The following is an 18,764-nucleotide window of genomic DNA, read 5'->3' on the forward strand; positions in this document are numbered from 1 at the left end:
GCAACTCGCCTATAACTTTAATATTGAGACTCCGTTACAAATACATTTTATGTACATTGCATTGAGTATAAACGGTTGTTTGTTTATTGTGTGTACTTATAGTGTGGAGTCAGTGGTAGCGTACCATCAATGGTATGTTAACCCTACAGTAAATTGTACACACTGGTATAGTACCAATAGTACCTATAAAATTCTAGGTATATCAATAAAGTAGCAAATATCTAAGTAACGCTGTTGGTACACAGGCGCTCGGTAGAATCACACTGATGGGGCTTTGTGTGTTTCGTTGTGGAACATCAAGCCCCTATTTGGAAGGGAAAAGCCAAAGCGAGGATTTCCAGTGTAACACCTAAGTGCAAACTTTTCGACAGCAGTGTATAGGTGTTGGAGTCAGCACAGAGTTGTGCATTTATGTACAACTGGCTTGGTAACCACGGCTCGATGCAGGTCTGAGCAAGCGGTTCAGTGCCATACAGTACAAAAGAAAAATAAAGTATAGTTCCGTTCATCACATTACATTACATTACAGTTCCAGGCCTACATTTTCACCACTGTGCACAACTGTTACAGTATACTGCACTACATTGTCACCACCGTAGAGTATACTAATGATACATTATATTACAGTGATCACACCTACTGAGACTACAAACAGGAGCTGCATTGTATGGTAAAGGAAACACACGCTCTGAATTTTAACTTAAATAACAATTTATATCTTATTTGTCTCCGCAACAGAATATAGTACCATTCAGTAATCCATTGCTATTACGTATTTCAAATAAGTGCATAAATTGCCATTCTTGCTGGGTGAGAGCTGATATATATTTTTCGTATCAATTTCTGCATAAAGCGGAACGTCAAAACTCACATGCTGCCTTTGTGACAATTTTTTGTAAGTTTGTTCCCTTCAATGTTTCAAATAGCGTCGCGACATTCCTCATCCTTGATCAGTTGGAATCACTTACACGATAAAAGTAGACAGGTAGATCAGAATCGACTACAGCCAGTTCCCTGCTGGTATTAGTATCATCGAAATGAACAAAATGTTGCCATTTTCAATCCAAAAAGAAAGAATTGTAACCGCCAAACTTACCTCTACCATCCTCGACACAGGTAGGAAAACCTAACACCGCAAAGTGGGGGTAAGCTGAGTGGTCACCTAAGCAACATCGGTGACGGATGAATCGGTTCGACGTTGACACATGATGGGCGGGGACTAGTTTCGGAGAATCATTGTGCAATTTAATATGACTTTTGTGCTGGTATACCGTACCCAAGGTGCTGTGCGTCTAGTTTACAGCTCAGAGACCAGTATCTGTGTGTATGTGTGTATGTGTGCTACTCTTCCATACCGAGGATTCAATAGGTGGTGAATTTCAAAGTTATCAAGGCGATCTTTACCAGTGTTATTTACACAGAGGGTTTTCTTAGCGGAAACGTTCTACCGGACACCGTTTATCAGGACACACTAGACGTGATGGTAGATGTCCATCAACGAACACCGTTAGGAAAGACGGATCTCTCTTAAGGTCAGCATACAGGTGGTATTCAAAACAATGCGTTACGCTATGAGTACTAACTATCTGTGTCTATTATATTTGATGACTTTCTACATCTACACTTCTCATGGCGCTGTTTACGATGAAACCATGGCAAGAGACACGATTGAAGTATCCTTCATGTCGTTGCCAAGGAAAATTAGCTTTTTCGTGGAGGAAAATGAAAGACCAACGCCCTTTGTCCCAGAACGAACAGACATCGATTCAGGTAAGTTTATCTTTCGTTTTAATGTTCAATCGACGTTGACATCACATTCCTGGCTCACGTCTGTAACTGATATGCAATGCAAAATAAATTTCCTGTCTAGCTACATGCTTGTGTACAAAGACTTTCTAAACATGACAAAATACTGTAGATATGGAGTCAGTAACATGATTTTGTGTCTCATGGTGACAAACAACCTGTCGTTGTTATTTCGCATGGGTGTGGTGAGTATGGAATCTAGGGCCATATAAATCAATATAAACCACTGTGCTGAGAGTTCAGTGTTGCCGCGTTAAATGATAAAAAGGGAAACGGACTCGTCTAAAATAAAACACTTTAGCCACTACCACGGCGATAATTGATTTCTCGCTGGTCTAAACGTTCATGACCTAAAAATCGAGACAAAATTATACAGATACATTTAGATACATTTTTGTTGGGATATCATGCATGGGATGGACACAGTAGCCTAGGTCAACGATTATGCCCTTGATTTGAAGTGTAGTCACCAATCCAATTTTCTTTAGAGACAAATTTAACATTTTCAGTTAACATTTTCAATGCTTCGGTATATCATAGTACGAACTGCGCATGTCACTATATTGTAGTGCTAAGATGAGTGCTCTTGCTGAAACGCAATCTCAGGGGACAAAAATACCAAGGCGTTGTGTGTTTTCGTGGAATCAAATGTTAGCCGGGCATATCGCCGTACAACTACACCACTCTGCGGGTGCAAACACAACCGATGGACCTAAATGGATACGGTGTCAATCCAACTGGTTAAGCCATAATAAGAACTTAGAGCATGGATAAGTGGAACATTTGCTCAATCAATTATTGTAGTTGAGAAAAGCCGTACTTTGAACACTAAAAGTCCTAACTTTGATTAGACTGTTTATTTTTCACTTGTACAATTTGTTCAATGTCTTCACTGTCAGAATAGAACACTATATTCGCCATCTTGTTTCCGAAGTAACGTTTGATATATGAGACACGTGTAATTAACATTAGCTATTAAACGAATACCATACAATACCGCGATATCCAACATCACAATCTAAGGATAAACCCTAAATACATTTTCATACTCAGATGTTGAACCCCCCCCCCCCCTAGTTTTTGACATCTTTGACTGCCCAGTTCCGTTCAAACCATAACAATTATACCATATTATCAGTAAGCCATAAATTCCTGGGTAATACAACCAAACCAGAGTGACTTTACAGTTTCAATTTATGTAACACGGTATTTGCGCTACCAGTCTCTTATGTTGTTGGTCTCGCCTAACTCTATAGTCTTTCTGGTTTAGTAGTGAAATGGGTGAAATTGAATCTCCTGTTTATCACTTTTTTACTTGCGGAAGGACGTAAGAATTTGGCTCTCCTGAAGACCACACGGTTCTTTCCACCGTGGAGCATGTTTGCACGTGGTCATTTCACCAAACACTGTTATTTTAAGTATACACAGCTGACAAGGTCTCAATAATCTCCGTTAATCTTAACCTATAAATGGGATTCCACGTGCAGTTCATGTGTAAAAGACAGAACGATTCATTTCGGGACCCTCCTACAGAATTACATACCCACTCACACTGTGTTTTCACCGATCGGGATGAACGTTTTATGATAACCCTCTAATTTATAAAGCTATAAAGTCGGGTAGTGAGAAGCATAGAATTAAATAGGTCCACCAGTTGGTAAATCAGTGCTTTTATGACATAGTTAAATGTGAGTGAAAGTTGTTTCTCGACCGGTCATACTGGAGTCATTTAAATAAAGCTTGTATGTAGGTCACGTCGATATGTTGGTGGCATTGAATCTTTAGATCCAGACAAACCAACAAATATGTAACCTAATAACAGGAAGATATATTTTTGAAATGCCAATGTTTGATTAGTGTCACGATCAACGCGATGACCCGTACGCTGAAAGTTTGACCGTCCAACCCGAAGTGGGAGTAAGGTGCACCTAACATATACAAAGGTGTAAATGGATAATTATTGCCAGCAGTATATTTATGGCTTGTGAAACCAAAGCTGTATGTGAATGGGAATTAAATAAACACGGATGTACATGTATAATGATAAGATTACGGCTGTTACCTGTGTATTTTGTTATACGTGTACTACACCACCTATGTATTGCAGCAATGTCACTTTATGGCTGTAAAGCATGGACCCAATTACAATGTACAAGCCCTGAAAAAAATACAATAATTGCGTTTAGATTGAGCTGCTAATAGAAGACTGCTTGACGTCACCTTTAAACAGCACCACACTAATGAATAAGGTTATCAAAGAAATCAAGTAGAAAAGCTGGAGAATATGAACCTCTAATTTAAATAATTACCCGATGAAGGAAGCTACAGTACTAGTAGTTTGGTTATGTCACCCACCAATCTAGTTCATTTGCATACGTAATTGGGCATGGACATATGGAGGGAAGTAGGAGCAAAGTGAGTCTGCGTGCCAACATGTGCTATAGATGACATACATATGTCAAGAAGTGGGCTAACCACAGCATGATAGAGTGTATTTAAGAAGTGCAGAGGATCGTGATGAGTGGAGGGGATGTGGTGGAGTTGTCATCAAAGTGGCCCAACGACCTAACGGCTACGAGAGTGACCTGTCGTGACCTAATACATTTCTGCGACCTTGACATCGCAAGACCATTCCACAAAGTAATTTTCTCGTTATTCAACAAGTTTTTACCTGGCTTTAAAATGAGTCAGGAAATGCAATTGTGGTGCGCTTTCTTATATACCACGTTTCTAACAAGGTCACACCGATTGGTTTAGGCTCTTGTACTAGGATCGTCTATCTCCCTCTTTCAATGCGATGTGTACTGACACTCGTTGAACCAGGAAAGGGATATACTCAATATATAGTTGCCCAGTTACTTGAATACGTTGGTTGGTGTGATCAGCCAAGTTTGGTAGATTGTTAATTCTTTCACTCCTTTTATTCAAACATACATTTTAAATCATGTCTGTTAAATGACGTTCCAGTCGAAATTTGCAAGCAGGTTACATACCTTTCAACACAAGACAGGGTTTTGGTGCGTAAATTAAACACTGTGTAAACCGTTACTCCAGGCGAAGAACAAAACCGACGGTTGCCTTAGTATACATTTGGTTGATATGGCGAACGGAAAATCCTGTGTAATTACTAAGTCTCACTCACAGAAATTTAAAAACTGGATTTTCAAGGAGAGGATATATAGACTTGTTCAAAGCACAGGAACACGTATTATTATTTTCCTAAAAAATATCACACGAATCCTGCCACCAAACTGTATCAAAACACGTCCTATAGTGTTTTTTTCTATAAATACTACGCGTCCCTATGGTTCGAAGTATCTTTTATACAGGGAAAATTTCCTCGTGATTATCTTCTGACTGATTATTAGCATATACAAGCTCTATAGTGAGGATAATTCAGGTGGTTTCTGGTTGTTAACAGTGCTCGCGTGATAATTAATTGACGATCGATGACTTATCAACGAACTCATGATGGAATGCAAGGTTGTATGAAGTAGTACCCGATGATACATCAAGGTGTCAAGGCAGAGATAACGGATTACGTTTGAATTTCAACGTATTCCCTTTATGTCCATGACAAACATCTCACTGACAATAGCAATATTGTGTGTTCTGTGTAATAAATGTGTGGTACGTATTGTGTATTCTGTGTACTGTGTGGTGCGTATTTTCGGACAAAGACTATTGCCCCCATAACATGGTTCAAGGTTTGTCTTAGTGCCGTTACCTGCCGTATCGCCACTGTACATGTCTGGTGCATGGTGTTTGTTGGTTATCAGTGATACCTGTCATCTACCCATCACTATCCCTGTCTGTCTGTCTGTTTGGTCTGACTGTTTGCCTGTCTGTCTGTCTGCCTGCCTGTCTGTCTGTCTGTCTGTCTGTCTGTCTGTTCGATATGACTGTTTGCCTGCCTGTCTGTATGTCTAGCTGGTTGGCTGGCTGTCTACGCATACGTACGTGTGTTCGTGTGAACGTGTTCATATACATGCGGTTATTACTTCACTCAAATTATTCTTTAAAATTCCAAACATTGCAAACATACCTAATAGAAAGATTGAAGTTTTTTACAGCCTCTTGATGCCCTAATATTACATTACGTACAATATTGAGTGTGTGCTTCGTTACCAGTAAATTTGAAAAATAAACATTGAGAATTAGGCCATTCTTTTATTCAGTCCGCGGAACTGAGAATGTTCGCATCTTTAGTAAAGAAACGGCCTTTCTGAGAATATACTAGTTGCGGAAACAAACTATGTACTAATAATTGCTTTTTTACGAAACCTGTTTGTCATTATGTTTTGCAGCAGCTTTCAGTACGTGATTTTGATGGTACTTTATTAAGCTATAATAGATTGCAATTTTTTAACATCTGGAATCAGGCAGGTTTGTGAAGCGTGGCTATGAATTAGAAGGCTGCTTTTAGAAAGAAAACAGACAAATATACAAACAGGATGTGATCTTTAGACAGGCATGGATTGGTTGAATCATGTGACGTGAGCTACATATTCATCACTGAATCATGCGAGCTTCATATTCACTCATAACTTTATCGTGAGACCCATCCCTTGGTTGAGGTGACTAGAGAGTAATCGTAAGTAACTGGTACTAAAACAATTCTAAAGAGACTTAGATCGCTCGATGCCAATCAAATGAGTTAGTATACTCGAGTGCAATACACGTTGCCTTATATCATGTATTTGTTTGTTTGTTTGTTTGTTTGTCTGTCTGTCTGTCTGTCTGTCTGTCTGTCTGTCTGTCTGTCTGTCTGTGTGTCTGTCTGTGTGTATGTATGTATGTATGTATGTATGTATGTATGTATGTATGTATGTATGTATGTATGGATGGATGGATGGATGCATGCATGCATGCAAGCATGTACGCACGCACGCACGCACGTACGTACGTACGTGTGTGTGTATGTATGTATGTATGTATGTATGTATGTATGTATGTATGTATGTATGTGTATGTGTATGTATGTATGTTATCTTAATTCACCATGGATTATACAGTAACAGACTGAAGTTCACTAGCATGCATGTGTGTGTGTGTATGTGCGCGCGCGCGAGTGTGTGTGTGTGCGCGCGCGTGCGTGTGTGTGTGTGTGTGTGTGTGTGTGTGTGTGTGTGTGTGACATTTAATTGGGCATGGGTGGAGTATCTGTATGTTACAGACATAGGGGATTGTTTGTGTATCCTACTAGGTATGCGAGTGTATGTTGTTGGTAACCATGTGAGCATTCATGGCTGCTATTTCACGCAACGATAAGAGAAAAAACTTCCCACTCCCAGACTACACGCCCAGCAAATGTAATTTGTTACCCGTCGGTAGTATTGATCGCATTGCGCCTGAGTTCAGATATCGTTACTATGGAGATGCGATCACTCGGGAACAGAGGTAAAAGATTGACTAGCACATCTACACTGGACTGCACATGAAGCTTCATGTCCTATACAGCCAACCCCATCTCCATCACAGAACCAGTGATAGGATCTCACCTTAGTACAAAAACTTGCATTAATAAAGGTTTCTCAATTTGATAACCTATTGGGAAACTTACAGAGCTAAGGGCAAAGGGACACACGGCAATGGTAACACACATTATGGCAAGGATGTGGTTAACCAAACCGCCCCCCCAACCGTACCACTGATACGCTACAGACCAATGTTTGCACGTAGGTGAAGACCAAAGTACGATGCTTCATTAGGCAACGCCTCTCTGGAGACGTTTTCATTTCAGTATGTATTGCATTTGAACTAGCGCCACCAGACAATAGGATCTGCAATATGCCTCAATCGAGGCGCGTTTCCTTCTATATTTCCGCTCAGAAAAAATATGTAAGAAACTGAGAACAGCGAGATATCTGCAGCACCTCCATTGTACTAAGTTTTAAAACTATTACGACAATGCAAAGATCTCATTGTCCAATGAATTCATATCACGTGATACTGTAGACCACAATGGGATGTTAAAGGTATAGATAATACAGCCCCTAACAGTTATGTAGCAGTACTGACATTTCGAATACAATTCTTTAACAACATGAAGGCAAGAAAATCGTTAGTATACTTGTAGACTTGCTATTAATCAACCAGTACACAACACGATAGAAAGTGTTGGAGTGAGATTGCAGCCCTTTTCTATTAAGATTCATGGAAAAAAATCCTTCCAAATTATGGTGATAGGGCTTTTACTGTATACACATCAAAACTGTGGAACCATCTTCCATCTGATCTTCGGTTTAATATTATTAGAGAATTTTGAAGCATTCAAGGCAAGTCTTAAAACATTCATATTTCGTCAATGTTATTGTTGAAGTGGCCCAACAATTCAATAATAATCTTGATGTCTGAAGAACCGTTAATTTCATAGCTATCAAAGTTTTAAAGATGCACTAACACCGTTTTTTTAGAACTGTTTATATGGCGACTTATTCGTAATAATACATCTTGAACAGTATTAAATCAACTATTTGTAAAGGTATTGTGTAGCGGTGCACATGATAGTGCAATAAATCCAATCAAATTAATATTTGAGTCCTCATCCTAAAATCAGCGCCCTCAGCGGCGATCACGACTTCAACCTAAAGTGTACTACTTATGGATAAAATAGACACTAATTAACATGTAAAATATTTAAGTATTGGTAAATTTTCAGTGAATATATTCAACTTGTTGGTTGTCCAATCGCAAACAATACAGCTATTGCAGGTTTACAATACTTCATCTTCGCGTAAGTGTTCGTATTTACGAAAATAGGATTGTCATTACTAATAACTTACATTCAAGGTAGAATTTCCCTACAATTCAAAGTTGTCCAAATCTCTTCAAACTATGCTATGTGTAAACTTCTTAGTCATTTCGGGGTAATAAAAGAAACTTGGCCACCGTCTCGTCAAAGAAACTAACAATCCTTTCTTGATCTTTTCCTATCCAGTTAACACAGTTGTAAAATGGACGTCAATATGACCAATATGATCTTCAAACTTTGTACGATTAACACTTAATTTTTCTATTTAATTTTAACTGAGAAAGGGGTTGAATTTTCTTGACCAAAGTATTGGCGGCAGTGTAAGATTTTTTTTTTATCTTAGAGGCGCTACACAACAGTATATAACTATACACAACTGTATAAAACTATAACCATTGTCGACATTGCTATTTGAGAACATAAATGATCTCAAGCATTTTTGTTTTGAATTTCAAAACACTAGAGTCAGATATTTCTTTTTCACTTTTAGTACGAGTCACCTTCTTGTACAAAAAAAACTTTTCGCAACTTCTCCTCACAAACAAGAGCCTTTATCTAGGTATTAAAATCTTAAAGTAAACACCTATATAACTCTCCAGCTGAAATTAAACAAATATCCTAAATCTTCTAAAAAAATTCCATATAAGTTTACTAGTTGGCAGAATAGCCCGTCAACCAGTGGATAAAATAGTCATTGTAGAGATTAATATCTAGGTGTGGTACCGGTACATAAGGGTAGAGTCCAGAGAAAAGTACCCGAGTTTGGTATTTCAATTCGTAATAATGCATATCTTGAATAGTAGTAAATCACCTGTTTGTAAAGGAATTTATGTAGCGGTGCACGTGATAGTGCAATCAATCCAATCAAATTAAGTTTGGGTCCTCACCCTTAAATCAGCGCCCTCAACGGCGATCACGACTTCAACCGAAAGTGTACTACTTATGGATAAAATAGACATCTAATTAACATGTAAAATTTAAGTATTGGTATTTAGAAATTTTCAGTGAATATATTCAAGTTTTTGGTTGTCTGATCGAAAAAATTCAGCTATTGCAGGTTTACTGGTTTATAAGACTTACACTTCACATAAGTGTTCGTATTTACAAAAAAAAAACAGGATCGCCACTTACTAATAACTCACATTCAAGCAAGGTAGGATGTGCCTCGGTACGAATTTCCCTACAATTCAAAGTTGTCCAAATCTCTTCAAACTTTGCTATGTGTAAACTTATTCCTGGTCCTTAAAAGAAACTTGGCCATCATCTTGTCAAAGAAATCAAAAATCCTTTATTTTCCTATCCGGTTAACACAGTATTTATTGGTCATATTGGATTCTAAACTGATCGATATCCTTTTCACCTCTCTTTCACAACTTTGTATGTTAACCCTTATTTTTCTTCTTAATTGTAACCGAGAAAGTGTTTTTTTTAGCAAACTATTGACAGAAGTTCGGGATTTTTATTTTGGAGGCATATTCATACAACTGTATATAAGTTATAACTGTAACCATTGTCGACATTGATATTTGACAATGTGAGATTAAACATGAATGATCTCAAGCATTTTTTTAAAATTAGTTATAGATATTTCTTTTCGCCTTTAGTATGGGTCACTTTCTTGTACAAAAAACGTTTCGCAACATCTCCTCGCAAACAAGAGCATTTATCCAGGTATTGAAATCTTAAAGTAAACACCAATAACTCTCCGGCTGAAATTAAACAAATATCCCACATAATATATCTTCTAAAAAAATTCCATACAAGTTTGCTAGTTGGCAGAGTAGCCATCAATCAATGGGTAAAATAGTCATTGCAGCGATTAATATCTAGGTGTGGTACAGGTATATAAGGGTAAAGTCCAGAGAAAAGTACTACAGTTCTGACCATCACAATGCAATAAATCAAGTTTGGTATTTGAATGATTACATTGGATACAAGTAAACAATGGTGAACATTGTGAACTGCATCCAGACAATGGTGGGAATGTGTGTAACCGCAAATAATACATGATGGATTTTGATTATGATGGAAATCTTGAGAAATTTATAGGCAACTCAGAAGTACTTGACAATTGACAAAGCGCTGCATTTATTGAAAAAATATATTAAAACAGTCTATTTTAGACACATAAATATACAAACAAGAAACAGATCTAGACATTTCGAGAAAAAGTAATCTTCTGCCACTTCCAATTTCTGCTGGGCCGACATACATCGCCACGTGAGTATCATTTAATTCATAAACATTCTCATAGTTTTTTCTCTAGAAATTGCAATTTGGTAACGTTACATTTGCAAAATGAAAAAGTGCTATGCAATTTTTTAAACTAAAAGTTGCACCATTATTGGTATAATGACGTCACTTAACACCACCCTCTGGATTTAATGCCTTGCGATCGATTCAAAAATGCATGGTTGGGTATGTTGTACAACAGACTCTTCATACGGGAAAATGGTTGTACTCCCGACCGCCCAAGCCAGCTCTCCTCCTTTCCGACATTTGGCGACAATGTAATCTGATGTTGGGATATTATTAACAGAATAGTGCGGTATCATTTGCATGACAGGCAGTGTAAAACACAAACAAAATAAACTATGTGGGATATGAGACAGTTTCCTTTTTAAGTTGAATTAATTGCAACTACAAGCAGGTTAATAAACGTTCCTTTATCATATTGACGAATTGCGCAACTCCACCATACCACAGTCGTTCATAGTTATAGGGACAGTGAACGGAGATTACTTGTTTCTCTCGTTGTTTGACTGCTGTGCAAATGTCAAATAAAACGACTAACAAGAGAAAATAATTTGACATAACGTTATTATCTAGTCTTTATTACATGTGTTTGTTTTACTTATTGTTTGTTTATTTGTTTTATTTATTTATTTACGTGTCCTATGTGGGTTTACCAAGTGAACATTTCGTTCAATACAAGTACGTGTACCGTATAAATTAAAGAGTTGCCACATCCAGCCCACTGGGCTTATAAGACACAAAAGAGCAGTATAAATATACATATTGAAAATTGTTATACATTGATTGCCTCATACAATCATCGCGCACTCTATTGTATTATTTTAATCATCACCAGGAGAAAGCACTGTTGAAGTAGCAGTCAGAATAGTTCGGTCCTTGCTGAAATCAACCCGTATCTGTTTTGTACCTGGCCAAAAGCAACCAGGAACTATTTTTGAGTAGACTTTTATTAGTTTTGTTCACATGAAAATCAAACGTTATTTATGGGCTACCTTATGGTGTGCTGGTAGAGTGAAACACATGGAAACTTCTATCGAAACCCATATAGCACACCAAGCATAAATTTTGAATAATATATATGTAACCTGTACGAAAAATTGATTTATCATCCTTTACTTAACCTTAATTTAACCATAGACAGTGGGAGGGGGTGAGCTAGTATATATCCATACAATATGTTACAATAAAACATGTACGTGTTCATATGAAATGCAAAATAAAAGCAAGGTAAGGTATGGTGCTGCAAATATGATGTGATAGAGTGTGATACAATAAGTAGGACACGATACTATGAAAACTCCTTCCCTCTTGATACATAGTTGGCATTCCCCTAGATCACACCAATTTCAGCTGTACGAGGGACCAGCCGAACGGCCCAGTCCAGCTTTTGGGATATGCCATTCTGCATGGCAAATTAAACTTTCAGGTTTATCAAAGGAGATAGAGATAGTGGTATGATTTATTCAACTGTGTTTGCTGTATGAGGGGTATCTTGACTAGATTTGTATTCAACACCACGAGTCTCAACTTTAGACTCAGCATGTCATTGTGTAGGGATGTTGGGACAGCAGATTTTTTCACACATACAGATTGTTTGGTTCCGGCTACCCAACCCCATCGACGTCGGTGATACTCACAATGCATCAAACAAGCACTGACGTTTACTTGTGGACAATCATAACCACCCCCCCCCCCCCTCCCGCCCTCCATAAGTAATAGTCCAGTTATTTGACCTCCATCTTATTAATATTTTGTGATTGTGATTTTGCTACTTTACGGACTTACCTACAACTTTTGCACCGTTAAACAATTAACCCACCCCCTCTACTCATGAATACAATGTACAAATTTCTGACCAAATCCCAATCACATCTATGGAATTGTCACGGCTTTCCCGGTCAGACTGCTTGTCCCGAGCTCTATAACCACTACGCTACAGGGAGCCGCGGCAACCACACTTCCAGAGAACCAAACAGATCTAGATGTTGATTTCTGTACATAATTGCAGTAGGATAGAGAGCAAAGATTAATATACTCACCGTCACGAACAAAGCCAAACATTTATGTCTTCCAAACAATTGAACGTTTATGGACGTAAAAGATAAGAATGCGCATTTTAATTCTAGCTTGGAAAAGTTCTGGTTCGAATATCTAACAATTACCCGAAACACCTTTTGTAAGATTCAAGCCAAAGTGCATATCGTTTCGTTAGTGTACTGACTAGCATCGACATAAAAATAAAATGTGAGCAATTCCTGTTACAGTATTATATTCTATTTTTGCTACCAACAATCCGTGGAAACCATGTGGTATATGTTGTCTCACGTGCTTTTCTCAACGTATCTTGCATCCCTAAGTCTGTTCATTCGGTTACCAAACAATTCTCTGTTCAAAGGACTTCAGTGTTATTTCAAGGAACACAACCATTCACTAGTGGTTGCATTTGTCAACTCTTTGATCATATTTCACCGTATTAAAAAAATAATCTAAAAAAAATCAACATACTCTTGAGAGGGCAAGGGGCAAAGCAAGAAATGTTATGTTAAAACAAGCAACAGTAGTCAGTTTGTTTATCTTTCTGGCTTACTATTTATTATCAAAAGTACTATTTATCTATTAAAATTAGCACCAATGGCGTTGTAGCACAACTGTACAGTTTTTAAAAATGTTTATCCACATGTTGATCCATGCTAGGTATAGGTGTTCATTTGCTGAATGACTTTCCAGTTCCCTATCCAACCATATTGTTATCTTTGCAATACACGCGATCATTTGGCTGTTGGTATGGGTGTGGTCCTGTTGTTTTTGAATGTTTACTCACTTGCCTACCAGATGATATTGTTATTTGACCAAAATATACTGTCATGTGGTTGTTGCTAAGGGCGTGGTCATGGTTGCTAGGGCCAATTGTGTCAAAATAGTTTGAAGAAAATGTGCAGAATAACACTTCTGGAAACATCTCACCAAGTTTCAGTCTCATTGACCAAGTACTTTTTGAGATATAAATTTTGACCAAAATTCACATTTTTACACCTAATTTGCCTATTACTGATGAGATCATGAAACGCTTAATATTTCTTCATCTATACACTCCCAGATACATCCACATTAAATTTCGGCCCAATCTGCAGAGTAGTTTTGGAATTAAAGAGTTTTGACCAAAAAGGGCACATTTTTAGCCCTAATTTGCATATTACTAATGGAATCATCATGTCACGAACAAATCGTAATTTATTCACCACTAAGAACGTTCCCACCAAATTTCAGGCCAATCTGCCCAGTAGTTTTTGACTTTAAGTTTTTAGACCAAAATCACATTTTCTGACCCAAAACGCACATCTCTGATGCGATCATTTTGATTTGAACAATTTCCCAACTAGACCCCTAAAGTTTTTTACTTTAAGTTGTTTATACACACACACACACACACATACACACACACACACACACACACACACACACACATACATACATACATACATACATACATACATACATAAATACATACATACATACAGACAGACAGACAGACAGACAGACAATTTGCCTTATCAGTTCATTTGTGCTAAAAATGGTAATATATGTTCGTATCAAATTTGTCCTCAGATTTCAAGACCTTGAAGATTGCATCAACATATACTTTGATACAAACACATCATGTAAACGAGTCCAAAGAACAGTCGAACAAAATAGGTATTCGATGTGTTCATATCATGGCCATGGAAGGCACGTATAAAGAACAAAACAAAGAATCTGTCATCAAAGCCAGTTCTGCCGGGACTTACAAGTTGAAAGAAATACTCAAGACAGTATTTCAACAAGTAATTTTACTATGTGTAAATGGCATACCAATTCTACTCTTTCAGTTCCTAAAGCTCACCAATCAATATCAAATAAAAATGTGTATGTTTGTTCTCTGTATAATGTTACAACTTACATTGCGGGCGGGATATATAAATGCTCAAAATAACACTCTGGAACAGACAACAACATACACTGTAACTACCAATGAAGAACCAACAACTACAGAGTCTGTAACTAGTACTGAGGAACCTACAACAACAGACACTGTAACTACCACAGAGGAACCAACAACTAAAGAAACTATTACTACCTCTGAGGAACCAACAACTACAGAAACTATAACTACAACCGAGGAACCAACAACAACAGACACTGTAACTACCACAGAGGAACCAACAACAACAGACACTTTAACTACCGCTGAGGAACCAACAACAACAGACACTGTAACTACCACTGAGGAACCAACAACAACAGACACATTAACTACCACAGAGGAACCAACAACTACAGAAACTGTAACTACCTCTGAGGAACCAACAACTACAGAGTCTGTAACTACCACTGAGGAACCTACGACAACAGAAACTGTAACTACCACTGAGGAACCAACAACAACAGACACTGTAACTACCACTGAGGAACCAACAACTACAGAGTCTGTAACTACCACTGAGGAACCTACGACAACAGAAACTGTAACTACCACAGAGGAACCAACAACTACAGAGTCTGTAACTACCACTGAAGAACCTACGACAACAGAAACTGTAACTACCACTGAGGAACCAACAACAACAGACACTGTAACTACCACAGAGGAACCAACAACTACAGAAACTATTACTACCTCTGAGGAACCAACAACTACAGAAACTATAACTACAACCGAGGAACCAACAACAACAGACACTGTAACTACCACTGAGGAACCAACAACAACAGACACTTTAACTACCACAGAGGAACCAACAACTACAGAAACTGTAACTACCACAGAGGAACCAACAACAACAGACACTATAACTAACACTGGGGAACCAACAACAACAGACACTGTAACTACCACAGAGGAACCAACAACTACAGAAACTATAACTACCACTGAGGAACCAACAACAACAGACACTGTAACTACCACAGAGGAACCAACAACAACAGACACTGTAACTACCACTGAGGAACCAACAACAACAGACACTGTAACTACCACAGAGGAACCAACAACTACAGAAACTGTAACTACCACTGTGGAACCAACAACAACAGACACTGTAACTACCACAGAGGAACCAACAACAACAGACACTGTAACTACCTCTGAGGAACCAACAACAACAGACTCTGTAACTACCACTGAGGAACCAACAACTACAGACACTGTAACTACCACAGAGGAACCAACAACTACAGAAACTGTAACTACCTCTGAGGAACCAACAACTACAGAGTCTGTAACTACCACTGAGGAACCTACGACAACAGAAACTGTAACTACCACTGAGGAACCAACAACAACAGACACATTAACTACCACAGAGGAACCAACAACTACAGAAACTATTACTACCTCTGAGGAACCAACAACTACAGAAACTATAACTACAACCGAGGAACCAACAACAACAGACACAGTAACTACCACTGAGGAACCAACAACTACAGAAACTGTAACTACCACTGGGGAACCAACAACTACAGAGTTTGTAACTACCACTGAGGAACCTACGACAACAGAAACTGTAACTACTACTGAGGAACCAACAACAACAACAGACACTTTAACTACCACAGAGGAACCAACAACTACAGAAACTGTAACTACCACTGAGGAACCAACAACAACAGAAACTGTAACTACCACTGAGGAACCAACAACAATAGACACATTAACTACCACAGAGGAACCAACAAAAACAGAAACTGTAACTACCTCTGAGGAACCAACAACTACAGAGTCTGTAACTACCACTGAGGAACCTACGACAACAGAAACTGTAACTACTACTGAGGAACCAACAACTACAGAATCTGTAACTACCACTAAGGAACCTACGACAACAGAAACTGTAACTACCACTGAGGAACCAACAACAACAGACACTGTAACTACCACAGAGGAACCAACAACTACAGAAACTATTACTACCTCTGAGGAACCAAAAACTACAGAAACTATAACTACAACCGAGGAACCAACAACAACAGACACTGTAACTACCACTGAGGAACCAACAACAACAGACACTTTAACTACCACAGAGGAACCAACAACTACAGAAACTGTAACTACCACAGAGGAATCAACAACAACAGACACTATAACTAACACTGGGGAACCAACAACAACAGACACTGTAACTACCACAGAGGAACCAACAACAACAGAAACTATAACTACCACTGAGGAACCAACAACAACAGACACTGTAACTACCACACAGGAACCAACAACAACAGACACTGTAACTACCACTGAGGAACCAACAACAACAGACACTGTAACTACCACAGAGGAACCAACAACTACAGACACTGTAACTACCTCTGAGGAACCAACAACAACAGACTCTGTAACTACCACTGAGGAACCAACAACTACAGACACTGTAACTACCACAGAGGAACCAACAACTACAGAAACTGTAACTACCTCTGAGGAACCAACAACTACTGAGTCTGTAACTACCACTGAGGAACCAACAACTACAGACACTGTAACTACCACAGAGGAACCAACAACAACAGACACTGTAACTACCTCTGAGGAACCAACAACAACAGACTCTGTAACTACCACTGAGGAACCAACAACTACAGACACTGTAACTACCACTGAGGAACCAACAACAACAGACACTGTAACTACCACTGAGGAACCAACAACAACAGACTCTGTAACTAACACAGAGGAACCAACAACAACAGACACTGTAACTACCACTGCGGAACCAACAACAACAGACACTGTAACTACCACAGAGGAACCAACAACTACAGAAACTGTAACTACCACTGTGGAACCAACAACTACAGACACTGTAACTACCACACAGGAACCAACAACAACAGACACTGTAACTACCACTGAGGAACCAACAACAACAGACACTGTAACTACCACAGAGGAACCAACAACTACAGACACTGTAACTACCTCTGAGGAACCAACAACAACAGACTCTGTAACTACCACTGAGGAACCAACAACTACAGACACTGTAACTACCACAGAGGAACCAACAACTACAGAAACTGTAACTACCTCTGAGGAACCAACAACTACTGAGTCTGTAACTACCACTGAGGAACCTACGACAACAGAAACTGTAACTACCACTGAGGAACCAACAACTACAGACACTGTAACTACCACAGAGGAACCAACAACAACAGACACTGTAACTACCTCTGAGGAACCAACAACAACAGACTCTGTAATTACCACTGAGGAACCAACAACTACAGACACTGTAACTACCACTGAGGAACCAACAACAACAGACACTGTAACTACCACTGAGGAACCAACAACAACAGACTCTGTAACTAACACAGAGGAACCAACAACAACAGACACTGTAACTACCACTGCGGAACCAACAACAACAGACACTGTAACTACCACAGAGGAACCAACAACTACAGAAACTGTAACTACCACTGTGGAACCAACAACTACAGACACTGTAACTACCAGAGAGGAACCAACAACTACAGAAACTGTAACTACCACTGTGGAACCAACAACAACAGACACTATAACTACCACAGAGAAACCAACAACAACAGACACTGTAACTACCACAGAGGAACCAACAACAACAGACACTGTAACTACCACTGAGGAACCAACAACAACAGACATTGTAACTACCACAGAGGAACCAACAACAACAGAAACTATAACTACCACTGAGGAACCAACAACAACAGACACTGTAACTACCACACAGGAACCAACAACAACAGACACTGTAACTACCACTGAGGAACCAACAACAACAGATACTGTAACTACCACAGAGGAACCAACAACTACAGACACTGTAACTACCTCTGAGGAACCAACAACAACAGACTCTGTAACTACCACTGAGGAACCAACAACTACAGACACTGTAACTACCACAGAGGAACCAAC

General features: G+C 38.7%; 1 protein-coding gene across 1 annotated transcript in view; it reads left to right on the forward strand.

The window, feature by feature from the left end:
- The first annotated feature begins 1,652 nt into the window (after positions 1 to 1,652).
- LOC144447117 (uncharacterized) overlaps positions 1,653 to 18,764 on the forward strand; it is a 95,366-nt gene continuing 78,254 nt past the window's right edge. The window contains exon 1 of the mRNA XM_078137023.1: positions 1,653 to 1,770. Coding sequence (XP_077993149.1) covers positions 1,653 to 1,770 — 118 coding nt within the window. The remainder of the gene's footprint in view (positions 1,771 to 18,764) is intronic.

Source organism: Glandiceps talaboti, chromosome 16, assembly GCF_964340395.1.
Source record: "Glandiceps talaboti chromosome 16, keGlaTala1.1, whole genome shotgun sequence".
Lineage (NCBI taxonomy): Eukaryota > Metazoa > Hemichordata > Enteropneusta > Spengelidae > Glandiceps > Glandiceps talaboti.